This window comes from Oryzias melastigma, linkage group LG18 (genome assembly GCF_002922805.2).
Source record: "Oryzias melastigma strain HK-1 linkage group LG18, ASM292280v2, whole genome shotgun sequence".
In the NCBI taxonomy this organism is placed as follows: domain Eukaryota; kingdom Metazoa; phylum Chordata; class Actinopteri; order Beloniformes; family Adrianichthyidae; genus Oryzias; species Oryzias melastigma.
In genome coordinates, this window is record NC_050529.1 from 8,377,310 (window position 1) to 8,393,034 (window position 15,725).

Consider the following 15,725-nt stretch of genomic DNA (forward strand, 5'->3'; position numbering starts at 1 on the left):
CTGCCCATCAGCTGAATAGCCAAAAATAAATGTCAGTCCCTATTAAATGTAAGTGAATTTTAGTGACTTTACTAAAAAACCTTTTTTCGTTTCTGCTTATGTGAACACATAGAAACTTCTAAAACCACTTCAGTAGTAATATTTCTGCAAAACTGTTCTATAAAAGAGCAGTGAAAAGGGAAATAAAAACTTTAGATTTCATCAGTACATTTTCCCTTTTCTGAATGTTATTTTTTGTTGTAATACTTTTGAATGTTTTGTTTTTTGAAGTTTTTTCTGTTGCATCCATTCATCAGCAAACAACATTTAAAGTAATTTATAAGTATTTAAATATATTGGTATGTTTCTCCTCTAAACATGTAAATAATATTTCTGCAGTCTGTATATCTTTTCTAAATTGTTCTTGTTTGAGTTAAAAGTTATAACTTTTAATTCATGAAAAATCTATTTTTGGTCTTTTAAATTTATTTTTTTTTCTGAATCTAAAACTTGTACTTTTTTTGTTTACATGCAAGTATAAGCAAAGGGTGCTGATGTTTTAAAGCCTCAGACAGAAATAAAAAAAATTATTTTAAAATTACAAACTAAAAAAAAAATATTTTATTAATTTAGAAAATAAAATTATTTTGGTATACGTCTCTTCAAAGGAAAATATTCTGTTGACAATGTAATTCCCCTTTTTAACTTCTTTTTTTTAATCATTTTCTGCATGAAAAATATTAATTAGAAAATATTTTTTTAAAGAACGCCAGAGTTGCATTCTTTACAAAATGTACGTTAAATCATAAGCAAAGTATTCCTTTGTCTTGATGCTTCTGACAAAAAAAACAACAAACATTCAAAACTGCCTTTAATTTCATGTTTGTTTTTTAATAACTGCTTATCAAGATTTAAAAACAATTTGAAAAGAGCAAAAACATATTTTTCATATGATGCACCTTTTAAAAAATAAAAAAATATGTCTAAAATCCAAAATGTAATTTCCTATTCTAGACCAAACTGTTTTGGGTTTAAAAGTTTCATATTTTAGCAGGAGAATTTTTTTTTTTTACAATTTACCGGAAGTAGTTTTTTTGTTGTAATAGTACAAGTTCCATGTTCTGCAAAAAATGTGTTATCATAAACAGAAGATGCTAACGTTCATATACTACAAACAAAACAAAAGTTCTACGCATTTTTTAATGTAATATTTCCCTTATCAATAACTGCAGACCAACATAATAACACTTTATTAATGATAAAATATAAAAAAAATAAAACTATTCTCTTTTAGGTAAAAAAGTAGCATTTTCTGCAGGAAAAATGTTAAATTATTTGTTGCAAAAGCACAGTTTCTATGTTCTATAATAATACATTAAGCTAAAATCATATGTTACTGTTTTTAGATACCAGACCAACCAGTATTTAAAAATGAGTGAATGACCATTTCCATGACTGGCCTCTAAAAAAGTAAAGAATAATCAGAATTCAGGTTGTTTGACTTCTTTTTACATCCCGCCTGTCTGCCGTCTTTTATGGCTGCTCGTTACCATTTCCACCACGCTGCAGATGGTCACCCCTGAGCTGAGCCTTAAGTCCGGGCCGTGTTATGTGTGTGAGAAAAAGTCGGGGTTGCTTGAAAGTGAATTCATCAGTATTCCTCTCACTCTGGAGGAATTAGCTGCCAGAACACTGCTTTTTCTGCCAGCTTTGATCCCAGCTCTCTCCTCAGGACCACGAGACTGGACAACAAACCACACTCCTTATAGCTTGTTAATGGAGCGTCCAGAGGCCCAGAGCCTCGGGCAGACTTCAGTGGCCGTCATGAGTACAGTAGATATCCTCAGCAAGCTTTCTGTGGGTTTTACTAGCTGCTTTGTAGGAAAAGTAATTTATTACTTAAGTGGTTAAAACTTGAAGATAAAGAACTGCTTGAGGTGAGTAAGGATGACTTCATCAACCAGATGGTCATACAACTTTAACGTAGTTCTGGGGAGTGAGTGAAGAACCTACTTGAGATCCTCGGAGGTCCTCGCTTGGATGAGTGGAGTCTCAACAGAGTGTTCAAAAACGGCGCCTTCTGCACCTGTTCATGACAGACATGTTGAAGTGAACAAAAGCAAAAGAAAACTGAATTATAACTGACACAGGCACCTGTACGAGGGTTGATCAGTCATCAGTAGAGACCAGCGGCCACATCAGTTCCCTTGGGGATTGTAAGGTACGATTGTCGTGCATATGGTAGCTGTATTGTGAAGTATTTGTATGGACGATATAAGACGATATGTACTGCTGTACAGTAAGAACTCTTGTACTTTCTTAAGGCCACGTCACACTGTCTCTACGTACATTCTTCCACGTATGAAATTTCGATTTTTCGTGATACATAATACATTCTTAAGTGTTTCTTGCGTTCATTATTTGTCAATGTGCTCAGATGTCCTTCAGTTTTGAGTTATTTTTGGTCAGTTGGGAATTACAGTTTACTTTTACGTAGTTAAAGCATTTTCTTGTGTTACAAAATTGTATGTGATTTTTGCAAGATGCACACTCAAAGTCGTGTCTTATCCATTACACGTTTGTCTATGTGGACTTTACAAACACGTACGACCAATGTTTGACTTTTATATGACCCATACGACGCACATATCACATTCAAATTACGTTTATTAACTACACCTTCTTCCTCTGAACTAGTCATATATAGACATTTGGCTTGGACCCTTCCGCGTCACTTCTTGGTGTTTTGGGTGTCCCCAACTCATCGTTCTTTTGACGAGTTGGCTGTTCCCATTGGTTCTCAACCCTCATGACGCTGTGGAACCAGTACCGTGTTAGCTCGACATCACAAAAGAAAGTATAAAATAGAATGTGTTACCTGAAGGTAACAGAGTGGAAAAAATTGACAAGACTAGAGGTCTTGTTTGGGTTTATTTTCAAAACTAGTCAATAGAAACAAGGAAATCAGCTGTTTGGCTTTTCCTATTTTCTTTTTCCGAAGTATATGGAATTAATTCAAAAAGAAAATAAATAAACGATTTAAATTGAATAAAATGTAATGCCATTTTCAAATGTTTTTTTTTTTTCAAACATTAACAAAAAAAATAATTAATTAGTCGTAATTTAAAATAAAATGATTTTTTTAATGGGGACTAAAGTGAATCAATTTCAATGGAAATTATAAAACAAAAGAAAAAAAAAGAATCAATTTGTCCAAATGGAGTACCTGGTATAGATTTGACCAAAGAAAACCCAACTGCATTAAAAATAACCCTGTGATCCTGAACCCTCTTTACCTGTGACGGTAAGCCTGTCTGTTAAGATTGCCACCTCCTCTTCATCTGCAGTGAACAGCAGTCTTCCTCCATCTCCATTTCGCACCTCCAGCCTCTGACACTGGGCCTCCACAGCTTCAGGTCCTGCGAGACGACAGTTTGATCCTCCGGCGTTTGTTTGTACAAAAGCAACATGCACCAATATGACGCTGACAAAAGAGGTAAGGGGAAAAAATCTGTACTTTATAGAATATTAATTGGAACTTTTAGGAAAATATGTTAATTTGGAGTGATAATATCTCAGATTTTCTTTTGAATTTACGTAATTTTAACAAATCCCATAAATAAGTAACCTTTTGTGGAAAATGCTGGTGTTTTTAATAAGAGAAAAAAATATATTTCAAATTTGAGGTTTAACTATTAAGAAATGTAATAACTGGGTTGATTTTTCTGACAAATATCCCTTTTATTTTTTAACAAAAGCAGGTGGTAGTTTTCTCCTGTATATCATATCACCAGTCCCATCAAATTAGCCTCAACTGTCCAGGCTCAGATCAATAGCGGTTAATGTTGTTAATAAGGGGGTCGTTTGCTCTCCAGCGATCATTAATCATGTGAATGACTTGTAATTTGGGCTCGCTGCTGGTTAAACCCAATGATGAGAACAGTCTATTGTCCTGTCAATCAGCAGGACAGAGGAGGATGTATGGAAGGAGTTGCGGAGTGGAAACATTAGATATCATCTTGGGTTGAACTGAACGGTATGAACAGGAAAAACTTGAGGCGGAATCCTTCGCTATATTGTGGTTCATTCACATTTTGTGGTCTCGATGTTTCGCCAATTTATTTTAGTGCACTTTTTTTCTTTTAAAATAAAAGTCCATTGTGTTCTGTGTCCTGATTGGCTGTGGACCATTAATTAATCAATTTCCTCTGTGCCTTCTGTACAGAATATGTTCAGTTTACCACATCTACATAAATCTTAAATCACCATTAGATCTTTGGCTTCATTCTATAATCCTGGACTTATTTTATTACGAAGGTTTGAACTTTGAGAAAAAATGAGACAAAAGTGTGAAAAATGTTCATCTGTCTTAAAAAAAGTATTTCAAATATGTCGTCAAGAGTTTTACAGCCTCTTCTAGAAGGATTGTAAAATATAAAGATGTCAAATTTGTGGACTTATTTTTAGAACGTAAAATTAGGCAACACTGTGTTAAAGAATTGGACCCAGTGAGTGTGACGTCACTCGTAGAAAATATCTTACTTCTGGCTCCAACGCTATGAAGTCAATTCTATTTTACATTGACAAGAACTCAGTAGGAGCCACAAAGTCTTACACTCCTTTAGAAAAATAAAACAGTTTCCATTCATGTTACTCATGCTTTTATGATAAATATCAACCATTGTTTTTGCATAAATGAAACATAAAGAGAACATAGCTTTTTTTTTCTAAATATGAAATTATTTTAACAGGGATTATTTTAACACATGACTTCCTTTCAAAATAAAAGACGCGTGTGTTACATAGTATCATCTCAATGCAGCAAATGTAGCAGTTGATAGTCAGATGTCAACAGTGATTTAAATAAAACATTTATTTTACTCTTTGTGGGGCATTTGAGACATAAATATGTGAATTTAACTGACAAAAATTAAATCAGAACTGATTAGGTGACCTTTACTGTAATTTTGAACCGTAAGGTTAACTTAAAATCTTGAATCTGTTCAAAAACAAACTTTGAGTTAGCTTACTTTACTTACTTTACTTTTTTTATGTTACAGTTGCTTTTCAAAATTCAAACTTTTTATTTCCACCAAAGAGTCACAATGGAGAGGTGAAAGAGCCAGATGTGGCCCTAGTCAATGGAAAATAGGACGGTGCAGTCTGAACTCCAACCAGCAGGTGGCGGTAATAAGCACTGGGTGACAAACTCTCAGCGATAGCTGGCCAGTCGCTTAAATGATGCGTCACACACTGTCCTCAGCTTTTAGGTAAAGTGTGATCCGGGGGGGTCGGGACGGACTGGTCTAAGCTGATTGAATTAATGTTTCTATGGCAACCACTTTTGCCAACCAAGAGTGATCTTGTTGGAAGTCCACTCCCCAACCACTTGAAAGCAGCGTACAAGAAATTTGTCAATTAAATGTTTTGAACATCTGAGCCAGCAGGCACCGCCTACTTTTACTGAGGCATCTGATTGGTCAGTTCATAACTTGAGTAAATTACACTACAGAAAAAAAAATATGACAAAAAAAAGATTAGCAAGAAAATGTTTAAGAAAAAAAGGAATTGATAGGAAGAATGGTTATGAGGTTTTGGCTTCCTGTTGGGAACACGAGGGGGGAGGAGTCACTCATTCCAGTTTTCATATACAGTTTAAGCAAGTATATATAAGTATAGCGAGTCATCAACAGCTGGCAGGGAAGTGCTCTGTTTTATACGCCGCTTCTGCAGAGGGAGTGTAGAATAATAATGACTGGAAACTCACCCACTGTGAGTTGACCAGTCAGCTGGCCCTCCTTGTTTCTGGCATTCAGAGTAACATTCTTGTCTGACCGTAAAAGCAACCAGCTGTCCTAGGGAAAAAAAATAACAATAAAAACAAGAGGTGATTATGTGACAAAAAACACATTTATATTTTGCCTTTTTCAGTGAGTGAGACATATGCATTTAAAGAATACATCATAAAAACTCATGAGTTTCAGTTTTAAAGAACATTTACGTCCTTCACAGCAGCAATTAGACACTATCACTGCTTTGTTTTTCCATAAAAAGTGCAGTAAAAATAAAGTTTGGAAGACTATTAAAAGCTAATTGGTCCTAAAGTATACATGTATAATTCTATTTAACACAAGTGTGAGGAAAATCAATTTGAAAAACTCACTGATTAGTTTAGAGAGACTTTTTAAATGAAAAAAAGCTTGTGGGCAGCTTAATATGTGCTTTTTACTGACATGAGTGGGCGTAAGAGTGTTTTTTTTTCACTTGAGACGTGTTCTTTTTTCTCCCAGCTTTAAACAATACAAGTGAATGATGAGACATTTATATAAGTAGCTGCGCCTCATGCAGATGAGATTCTGTGTACTTGATACCATGTTTTCTCCCTTAGATTTAGGTAAGTCAGATTGGAAAAAATATTATTTTTTCTTTTTTTAAATAAAAACTATTTGGTGTTTGCCATTTGTTGTCTTCTACGGAAAAGAAAACTACCACCAAACCACAAAACATCTAAAAAGTTCTCGAGTCAATGTGACCAAACAACGGATAAAAAATTTCTAGAAAATGACGATAAATTTGAAAGAAACTGTGAGGAAACCCCTGATAACTTCTGGCGTGTCCGTTGATGAGAAAGAAAAAGACCATAAGACCATTGAAATGTAGTCCTTTAGAACTAGAGTCTAGAACTCCACCATGCAAGGAGAAAACTCTGTAAAATGGAGTCCTTGAGGTCGGCCATGTGTGGCTTCAGGCCAATGTTTGTCAGGACAGGACCCCCCAAATGGTCTTTAATAACAGAAATGAACGTCATCAAACCCACATCCTGAGTGGTCACTGTCCATGTTCCTGCTCCTGCCAGACAGATAATTTATGGCTTTGTTCTTCAGGGTAAAAGTACATGTAAGTTCGTTAACTGGTTTGAACTGTTCTGGAGGTAATTAAAGTAAAACCTTTTAGACTCTCTACTTGAAAATTTCTGTAAAACTAAAACTGTTAGGACTGGGGGCTAGTTTTTTGGTCTATACTTCAAAGCAATTTGTAATTTCTTTGTCAAAAGACCCAATTGTTGGGAAATGTGACACCTGCTGATGACATCATCCGCAATTGGAACTTTACACCTATAGTGCAGTCGTGGGCGAATCACGTAATTTAACCTGAATTTATTTAGAGCGATGACGGAGCAAACTTTGTCCAGAAAAATGTCTTTGATGAAGAAGAAAACTTAATTAAAGAAGTTTGGAAATACCTAACTTTACACATAGACATAGAGACAAATAAAGAGCGGACAAATAGAAAATAGAGCAAGTTACCGGAAATATAATATATAACTTTTATCTCTTACCTAACAGCCCTAGAGAATGCAATTCGCCTCTGTATTGCCCGCTTTGTTTGGTGGACAAGCACACCACTTCCTCCTTTGCCTCATCGTGCATTTGCACATTTGCAGACGACACTTAGATGTTAATTGCAGTTATCGTGGGCAGTTTCAAGCAACACCAGCCAATACTAGTATAAACTGTGGATACAACTGATACTACGGCTGGTCGCTATGAAGTATAAACCGGGCTTAAGGCGCATCGGACAGGCGGATTAAGTGGTATGACTACAATGCCCAGATTGCCAAGAGGCAGGCGATTGGTCAGATGGATTGATAGGGAGTTTTGTATGTTTTCAAGCCAACTGTTAAGTATTTCACGTGCGTCTCTTTTATCCGCCATAAGCAAGTTTTACAGACAGTGCAGCACAACAGATTCATGCATAAAACACACTATTGGTTTTTCAAAAATTCAAAGATTTTTAGTATGCCTTATGATCTGAAAAACTGTTAGCTGATCACTGACATCATCTGACTATGACTTCAGTAAAACTTGAACTTACGCTGACTTCATGTAAACTTCCCGCTAGCGGTGCAGAGTTGTTGATTTCAGGTGCTGACCCCATTTCATCTCCCATGTTCATGTACTAGCAGCTGCATTCACTGTAAACACTTATGGCATTTACAGGCATTCCCTCCCTAATTTAAGCAGGTAATTATGCTGCAACGCAGTCTTATAGGTTCAGCTAGCTTCACGTTTTCCCTCAGAGATACTAATTATTATCTCGGGTGTATAATTATCACAACTTTGTTCCGTGCACAACTTTCCAAAGGTCATTTGGTTAATTTTCTTTCCCTTCCCACTCCTTTCAAGTATAAAGGAGCCTCTCCAACAGCAGGCAGCATCATGACAACATTTGCATTCTTGATTTGAAGCGGCCCTATATGAAGTTGAAAGGTCTTCGACTGTTTCCTGGGGGGAAACGATTGAGAAGCGCGGCTCTCCTTTTAAACGCCTCCCTGAGATCACATGAAAGATTTTAAAGTCGTTGTGCCTTTTGTGGAAGGTCGAGTGCAGATCAGAGCCGACGCTGCTGAAGGTGCACTGGGCCTCATCAAACAGAGAAATGATCACGGCCGCTGTAAGGCAGAGGATGCTGTCCTGCATACAATGAACAACAACAAATGAAGCTCTGCTACAATGCATCAGTGCTTTCAAGGAAAAGCGGCCTATCGCGACACTGCAGCCTAATGTGTGTGAGAGTAAAGCAAAACACACATTTTAGAACAAAAACATTTGAATTTTAAATAATCCTTGCAGGTATTTGCATAAACTCATTTCAATTTTGTATTGCTTTTAAACAAAGTACTACATTTAAATACCAAGAGAAAAAAGATGATGCCAGGAAAGGAAAGGACGTAAGTTCCTCTAACACCTAGTTTCCGCAGAGCGGTCCGATCCAGTACCGAGTGGTACCTTATGGTCCAGGTAATTCTGGCGATCTTTTCCACTCAGTTAAACCTCGTTCGCACTGAGTTGTTTGTTTTCATGACGTATATGTGGTGTAGACCGCTGGCGTGCTGCTAGCTCACCCTGTATCAAACTGTCGCCAAAGGATTGGTAAGAAATGTTTGCACTTCCATCTTGCTGCCGATCGTGCTGTTGTCTGGAGGCAATTTTAAATACAGACTTGTGACCAAAGAGTGCATAGGAAACTACAAAAAACCAAAAGCTTACAAACGTTGGAAACGTTAGCTTTTGTTATACGATCTTCTTCTAAATGCATTTTCTTTTTTCCAATTTGGTCCTAATTCACAATTATTTGTATAAATAAATAGTCAGAAATGCAAATTTAAGCTTATATTTTTATATGTAATGATAAGAAAAATGTCAAGAACATGTGTAAAATCACATTTTATCAGAGTGGCTCTTTAATCAAAATTAAAAAATGTCACATTAGTGTTTTGCTCTCAGCCTGCTAAGTTTGATTTCCATTTTTTTTTTCTCACCTCATGTTTCCTGTAATCAAGACTTATTAGTTGCACCTGGTCACCACCTCATATACATACCTCTGCTTCAGCTCTCTTCAACTCCAGTTCTTTTTACCCTACTGTGGTCATGAAGCGTGGACTCCAGGAGCTTACTGTGTAGTTTCTTTGTTCCCTCTTCTTGTGATCTGATGTGGCTTCTTGTAGTCACACACAAAGTGCTTGAAGGACCATTTGTTGTTGGTACATTTTTTAGGTTTCTAGTTTCAGAAGTGGTGATTGAGGAATTTGGATTACCTTTGGGATTCGTGGGACTATTTAAAGCAGGAGTGAGTGAAGAGGATCCTGTCGCATGGAGCTTTTTCTGATTGTAGAATGTTTTCATTATTTGCCTCGTTCTTCCCCAATTTCTAAGGCCCCACATCTGCTTCTTGCAACTCACACAATGCAGAGCTGATGGAGAGCCCTTAGTGAAGATCAGACGTCAAAGTTTTTGTTTTACCTATTAAAATTCTGTTATCAATTCCGCTTGTACTCAGACTGTTTTGGGTCTCATCACTATATCATTACTCCTCCTTTATTTGTTCTCCAAGTGGAGTGGTAATGTCCAGACAGTCCAAGAAAGTTTGAGAAGTTTTAAAGCAACTTATCTTTTAAACCTAAAATATTAAGCCTTATTTATTCATGTGCATTACATTGATGTTTATGACATTCTTTCGTCCACCATAGCTCTTGAACCGTTAACGCAATTAACGTAATACAAGCTGATTCTAAAGGTGCTTTCCCACCGAACACGATTTGCGCAACAAATTTGCGTGCCCCACCCCTCTTTTGCCGCGCAGCAAATTTGCTGCTCGCCACCTGTCAAAAAATGTGTTCCTGATTCCGCGGCCACATGTGGGAGGTTGCTACCAGCTCTGTCTGTCTATCTCCCTTGGGATGAATGGAAGACGCATACAATGTCGAGGAATAAGGCTTATTTATTGTGAAGAGTTCTACAAAAACATCAGTAATCATATCTCCACGTTTGGGTTATGAATATTAAAGATTTTCCCGGTACGGTGGGGCTGCGTCTGTATGACAGCTGCTTCTACTGTGTTTCTGTGTCTCTATGGCTGAGCTTGTAGGCTCACTGTTTTGTATTAGTCTGAGGTGGGGGGGGGATAAAATTAGACGACCTTATTCCTTTTTTTTTAATGTCTCAAAGAGGCAAGAGCTGGCTGCCCCCGAATCCCGCAGTGTCTCTCTGTCTTCTGGCATTTCAAGCAAGTGAGCTCTGCCACAGAAGCGAAAGCCGCCGATTTGTCCAGAGTGTATCCCTCATTCCCCCAAAAGTAACTGGATGAACTCTGCAAACCTGGGGCTCAGACAGGTAAAGGAAAAAGATTAAAGTTCAGGACAAAAACGCTCGCTTTGGACTAGTATTCTATCCGCTGACTGAGTCACTAAACAAGTCATGTGCCTAAAGCCGAGTTCCTGATTGGCAGATGCAACGCAGCGACCTATCAAACTTCGGGTGTTTCAGGTATTTTGACCGTGCTGCCCAGTTCGCGCTTAGCCGCTTAAATCAAGCTGCGGGGCTTCAATTCCCCTTAGAGCATGCCCTGTATCATTGATTAACAGTGGAACTGGCCGCCTCCGCAGCAAATTGCGTTTGGTGTGGATGTACCTTCAAACAGCTTTGCACTGATATGCAACACTTTATGCTAGTAATGTGCGGAGTAAAATTGAGAGGATTCTAATTAATCGCCTGTACTTTATACGGAACATTGCTCATCTCAAATATAATCTTATTCTGGCTAATATGATCTGACCATTTTTTTTTTATTATTATTATTTTAAGTGCATTGAATTTGAGATCGTAACATTGGACATGAATGTAAATTTCCAAGAAACTTGAGCAGAAACTCCGTAATGATGTCAGCGGGGTGTCCAGAGATGCAGAAACTGCAACTACCGTGTATGTGTCTCTCTTCACATTCACCTTCAGCCTGCATTAGCAAGCTTTCCCATCGTGCAACTGAAAAGGCTAAAGCTGCGTGATGCATCCTCCACCTGCCGACTCCTTTTTCCCTTTATGCGTGTTCAAGCTGAGAGGAAGCACTCTGTGAAATAAGCCTCTGTAGTTCTTAGCATAAATTAGAATAAATTGTGTCTTAATGATCCATGAAAGAAATTCACTCAAATATGTCAATTCACAGTAACACACACACACAAAACTAATGGAGTGACCACTTTCCTGAAAATATATCCCCAAAGCTCATCAAATCTGATCTAACTGCAATGGGCCTTTAAGCAGCTTCATAAATTATTAGTCTAGTAGACGTGTTAACAAGTAGTTTTAAGATGAATTGCTTTATTTAAGACACCCACACTTACGTTTGAAGTGTACTTCTTTAAGATGTCACACAAAAGTTATGTAGAAACACAGAAAAAGTACTTCATATGGTAGTAGTGTTTGATTTAAATAAGTACATTTATTTCCTCAAATATAACTAAATTTATTTGTTTTCTAAGGCGTGGTGCCAAAAAACAATGTCCGATTTTTCGTAAAGGGCTAAAGCAAGATATATATTTAAAGATCCACTTCTATTATGATGATGCGGTTTTTAGCCAATATAAAAAACACCTGCGTCATTTTCTACAACATTGTTTCCGAGAGTAGCTCTTTGAAAATTGGCGGTGCAACCCCTCCCCCTCCTGGTTGCTGTTTACGCGCTCTCCCGCAGGTGCAACAAAGATGGAGAGCCATTTTCAAGCCATCCAGCCAAACAGTTTCAAGATGGCAGCTCGGATGAGGAAAAAGAGGCGGGGCTTAGGAGGAAACGCATAATACACTACAAATATATTCTTTTTCTGCTCCTGTTTAACAACATTATGAATAAAAAGATATACAGAAATGCCTTTTTGAGCTTAATTTTCACTATATATGTCCTCCATTATCAGAAAAATCCCACAAGAGAATAAACAAAACACTGTTTTTCATCTTTAAGTTTCAACAAGCCTTTTCCCTCCATGAGGAGGACAGTGAGACGGGTGACACCCAGCTGTAAATCCTTTGGATACACGTACTTTTGAAAATATCAGCCCAATGTTCCCCCAGCTGCTGAAAGTTCATGTGTAACGGAACTCAAAAGGCCTGAAATTGCAGTTCTGTGTCCTCAAAACACACCAATGTTCTGATTCTAATGTGTGAAATTGAACCTCAACTGTTAACAAAAAAAAAGTTTTTCATATTCTCTTATTTCTGTTATTCACATTTAGACTTTTTTTTCTTCTTTTGCATAACAGCTGATGCTGTTGCATGCTGGAGAATGTAAAAGGATCAGTAAATCACTTTGCAGCCTACTGAACGATGGAAAACAAAAATATCAAGGTAACGTTAAGCAACAGCAGTTTGAATTTAGATTCATTTCATTGAAATACAATGGCTGCTTGCTATAATGTGGTTCACATTTTGTAGTCTCATTTTTTTTCCAGATTTTTTGCTGTGCGTTTTGCACACTTTTTTTAAGATTTCCAACAACATAGTGTGTTATGCTTTCTGATTGGCTACAGACCAAGCGTCAATAAGTCAAATATTTTGTTTTCTGTACAAAATGTGTTCAGTTTGCCAACTTTACATAAGTTACATACATTAGATTGTTGATTGTGAGCACATCTTTGTTTTTGTTTTTTTGTTTCACTCATAATACTAGACTTAATTCTTTGACAAAGTTTGAGAGCTGAAACAAGACAGAAAAGTAAAAACAAATGTTTGTCTGTCTGAGAAAAGTCTATAAAGTGTGTTGTGAGGAGTACAAAAAATCAATTAAAGAGGGAACACTGTCAACCAAATAAAAAAAATATAAAACAGTTATTAAAAAAATATTAAATCAAAAGAAAATTCGTCACTAAAAAATGTATTCGTAAAAGCCATGAAAAGAGTTTTTTCTTAAGCAATTTTTTATTAGCAAACAAAACATCGTTTTTTAATGAAAAAACAAATCTTACTGAAATGAATGTAAAATACTAACTTTTTTATTTTATTAATCAGTTATGTGAAAATATTGTGTAACAGACTTTTGACAAATAAATAAATATTAAATAATGTGTTATTATGTGGCTGAATTGAAAATTAATTATGATCCTGTAAATTGACTCTGAATTTAATGAGCTGGTTAGCAATAAAAGACAAACAATGCACAATGCCTGCAGGTTTATACACAAATAAAAAAATACTTTTTTTTCTTTTTTCAAATATCAGAAATTTAAAGTTTTATTTACAAAAGGAGGGAATCTAAATTCTCAACAGGTTCTTGCAATAATGTGGCATTTTTATTTAATAAATTTGTAGTTTGTACATGTACTACTTTTTTCAATTATGGGTTCTCATGTAATTCAGTTTAAATAATTTTTTAAAATTGATTATTTTGTGTTTTAACATTAAAGAGATCATGGAAAAACATCCCTCACACGGAAAAGTATTGGTTACTTTTCTTTGTGTAGAACCATCTTTAAAAAAAAAAAAACATGGTTCTGCTAACCTGGACATTCAGAAGATAACTTAAACTTTCAACAATAGTTTAAAACTGGTTTCCAACAAAACCCGGCTTCCAAGGCCAGCGGAGTGACTCGTAGCCTTTCATGTCACCTATAGTCGAGAGCATTGCTCTGGCGTGATGAAGATGTTGTTTTGACAGATTCAAACCAACCTTGAATCCTGCGTCACTGGTATCGCTGAAGCAATTAATAAAATCCCTACAGTGGGAATGAAATATTCATGTGCATGAATGTTTCTCCTCACACTCAGAGGTTGACAGGTTGCTGCCTCTGAACGAATCAGTGTCAGGTCTGGAGTGACAGCCATCATGTAGCCTGTTACAGAATGCCTGCAGGCCGTAAAGTTCAAGTGTGTGTTTTCATTAATTGCAGTGTGACACCAAACATACACAACAAATGGGGAAAAACTCACAAAGTTTGAAACAACTCATGAATTAGAGCTGAGTAGAATATCATGTTTTTGTTATTGCCCTTCTACCCTAAATTCACGTAACTCTTCAACAGTTCATGCAATTTAAGTCATCCGAACTGATTCTAAATTTAAGAAAAGCAGCACTTTATATTAGCAAAGTTTTTACGCAATTGACAGTATTTTCCCGCACATTAAAGACTTGTTTTTTTTTTTTCCAAAAACTAAGCTCCCAATATATAGATTGATTTTGCTCTACCAACCACTTGGTGGCCCGCGGTATATAAAAAGCACATCTGGCGGCCGCCTGACTGCTGCCATCCACATTCATGACCCGCCAACAATTTTCACAAAAATTAGGTAGTGGCAGGAAATCTTAAACATTTTGGTGATGCCAATAAATAACTACACACTCATTAAAGTCCCCCTTCAATTAAAATAATATTTTTGGGAGTTTTTAACATTTTTCTTAAGAAAGTGAACAAATTAAATAAGAAATCATTCCATGATTTTGATGTTGGATTTCAGTATTTTCCCAAGAACTCTCCTCTGAGAAACCAATGATTGAATGTATTGATCACAGCAACGTCAATAAATATTGAAGAATTAGCTAAAAGAGTCTTTGGTGAACTGGAAGGAGAAATAATCAGGATTTTGGAGGAAGTTCGATCCATGAATTTCTTCACTTCCTCGTCCAAGCTGACAATGATACAGCTGGAAATTACCAATATTTCTGGATGTTTTTAGGTGAAGATTTACACTAGCGAGACACAGGGGGGATTGGGGCGGAGCTGCTCACCTCAGCACCAAAAGCCACGACTTTGGAAACAACGGCTTCAGATCAACATGAAAAATGGCTGTTTAAGACACTTAGGTTGTGAGATTTTGTTTAAAAACGTTATGAACATAATTAAAAACACGACTGGAAACGTTTTAAATTTTAAAAAATTTGTCATGGGGGACTAAAGTGAAATTAAAATCGTCAAATGAGAAATCCTATATAATATTGAAATATAAACTGGGTTTAATTTAGCATACTGACTTAAGTTCCAATATTTCTCTCTTCTTTGTAAAACCAAATCTTTTTTTTTTTTGACAGTGACTGCAAGCAAACACTCATATCTAATTGCAGTGTGTGTGTTCAAACTGTGTTGCTTTCAAAAAACCATGAAAATGACCTGAACGTGGTAATATGAAAAGTTAAGAGCTCCATTTCAAAACATGCTAATCACAGCGCTGATTTAAGGGGCCACTTAACCTGTCATTTCCTTCCACCTACTGCAGTTACTGCACAAAAAAATACCTATTTCTGCAGTTTTGACAGATTATGGCGTCAAATATTGAATTCCAACCAATAATTATAATAGAATTGGGGGTTTAGCTGCTGCATACACAAAAGGGGCTTTGGTGGGCCTTTGTTTTGTTTACAGCTCGAACAGGGTGGATATCAAAGCAAAGAGAAAGATGGTGCATTGTTGTGTTAACTTCAAAGCC

At 36.5% G+C, this 15,725-nt stretch overlaps 1 protein-coding gene across 1 annotated transcript in view; it reads right to left on the reverse strand.

Annotated features, from left to right (window-relative positions):
- The window catches only part of LOC112156441 (zeta-sarcoglycan), a 42,706-nt gene that overhangs the window by 9,510 nt on the left and 17,471 nt on the right, over window positions 1-15,725 (reverse strand). Inside the window, exons 4-6 of the mRNA XM_024288721.2 lie at window positions 5,747-5,834; window positions 3,276-3,398; window positions 1,993-2,065 (exon numbers count right to left, since the gene is read on the reverse strand). Coding sequence (XP_024144489.1) covers window positions 1,993-2,065; window positions 3,276-3,398; window positions 5,747-5,834 — 284 coding nt within the window. The remainder of the gene's footprint in view (window positions 1-1,992; window positions 2,066-3,275; window positions 3,399-5,746; window positions 5,835-15,725) is intronic.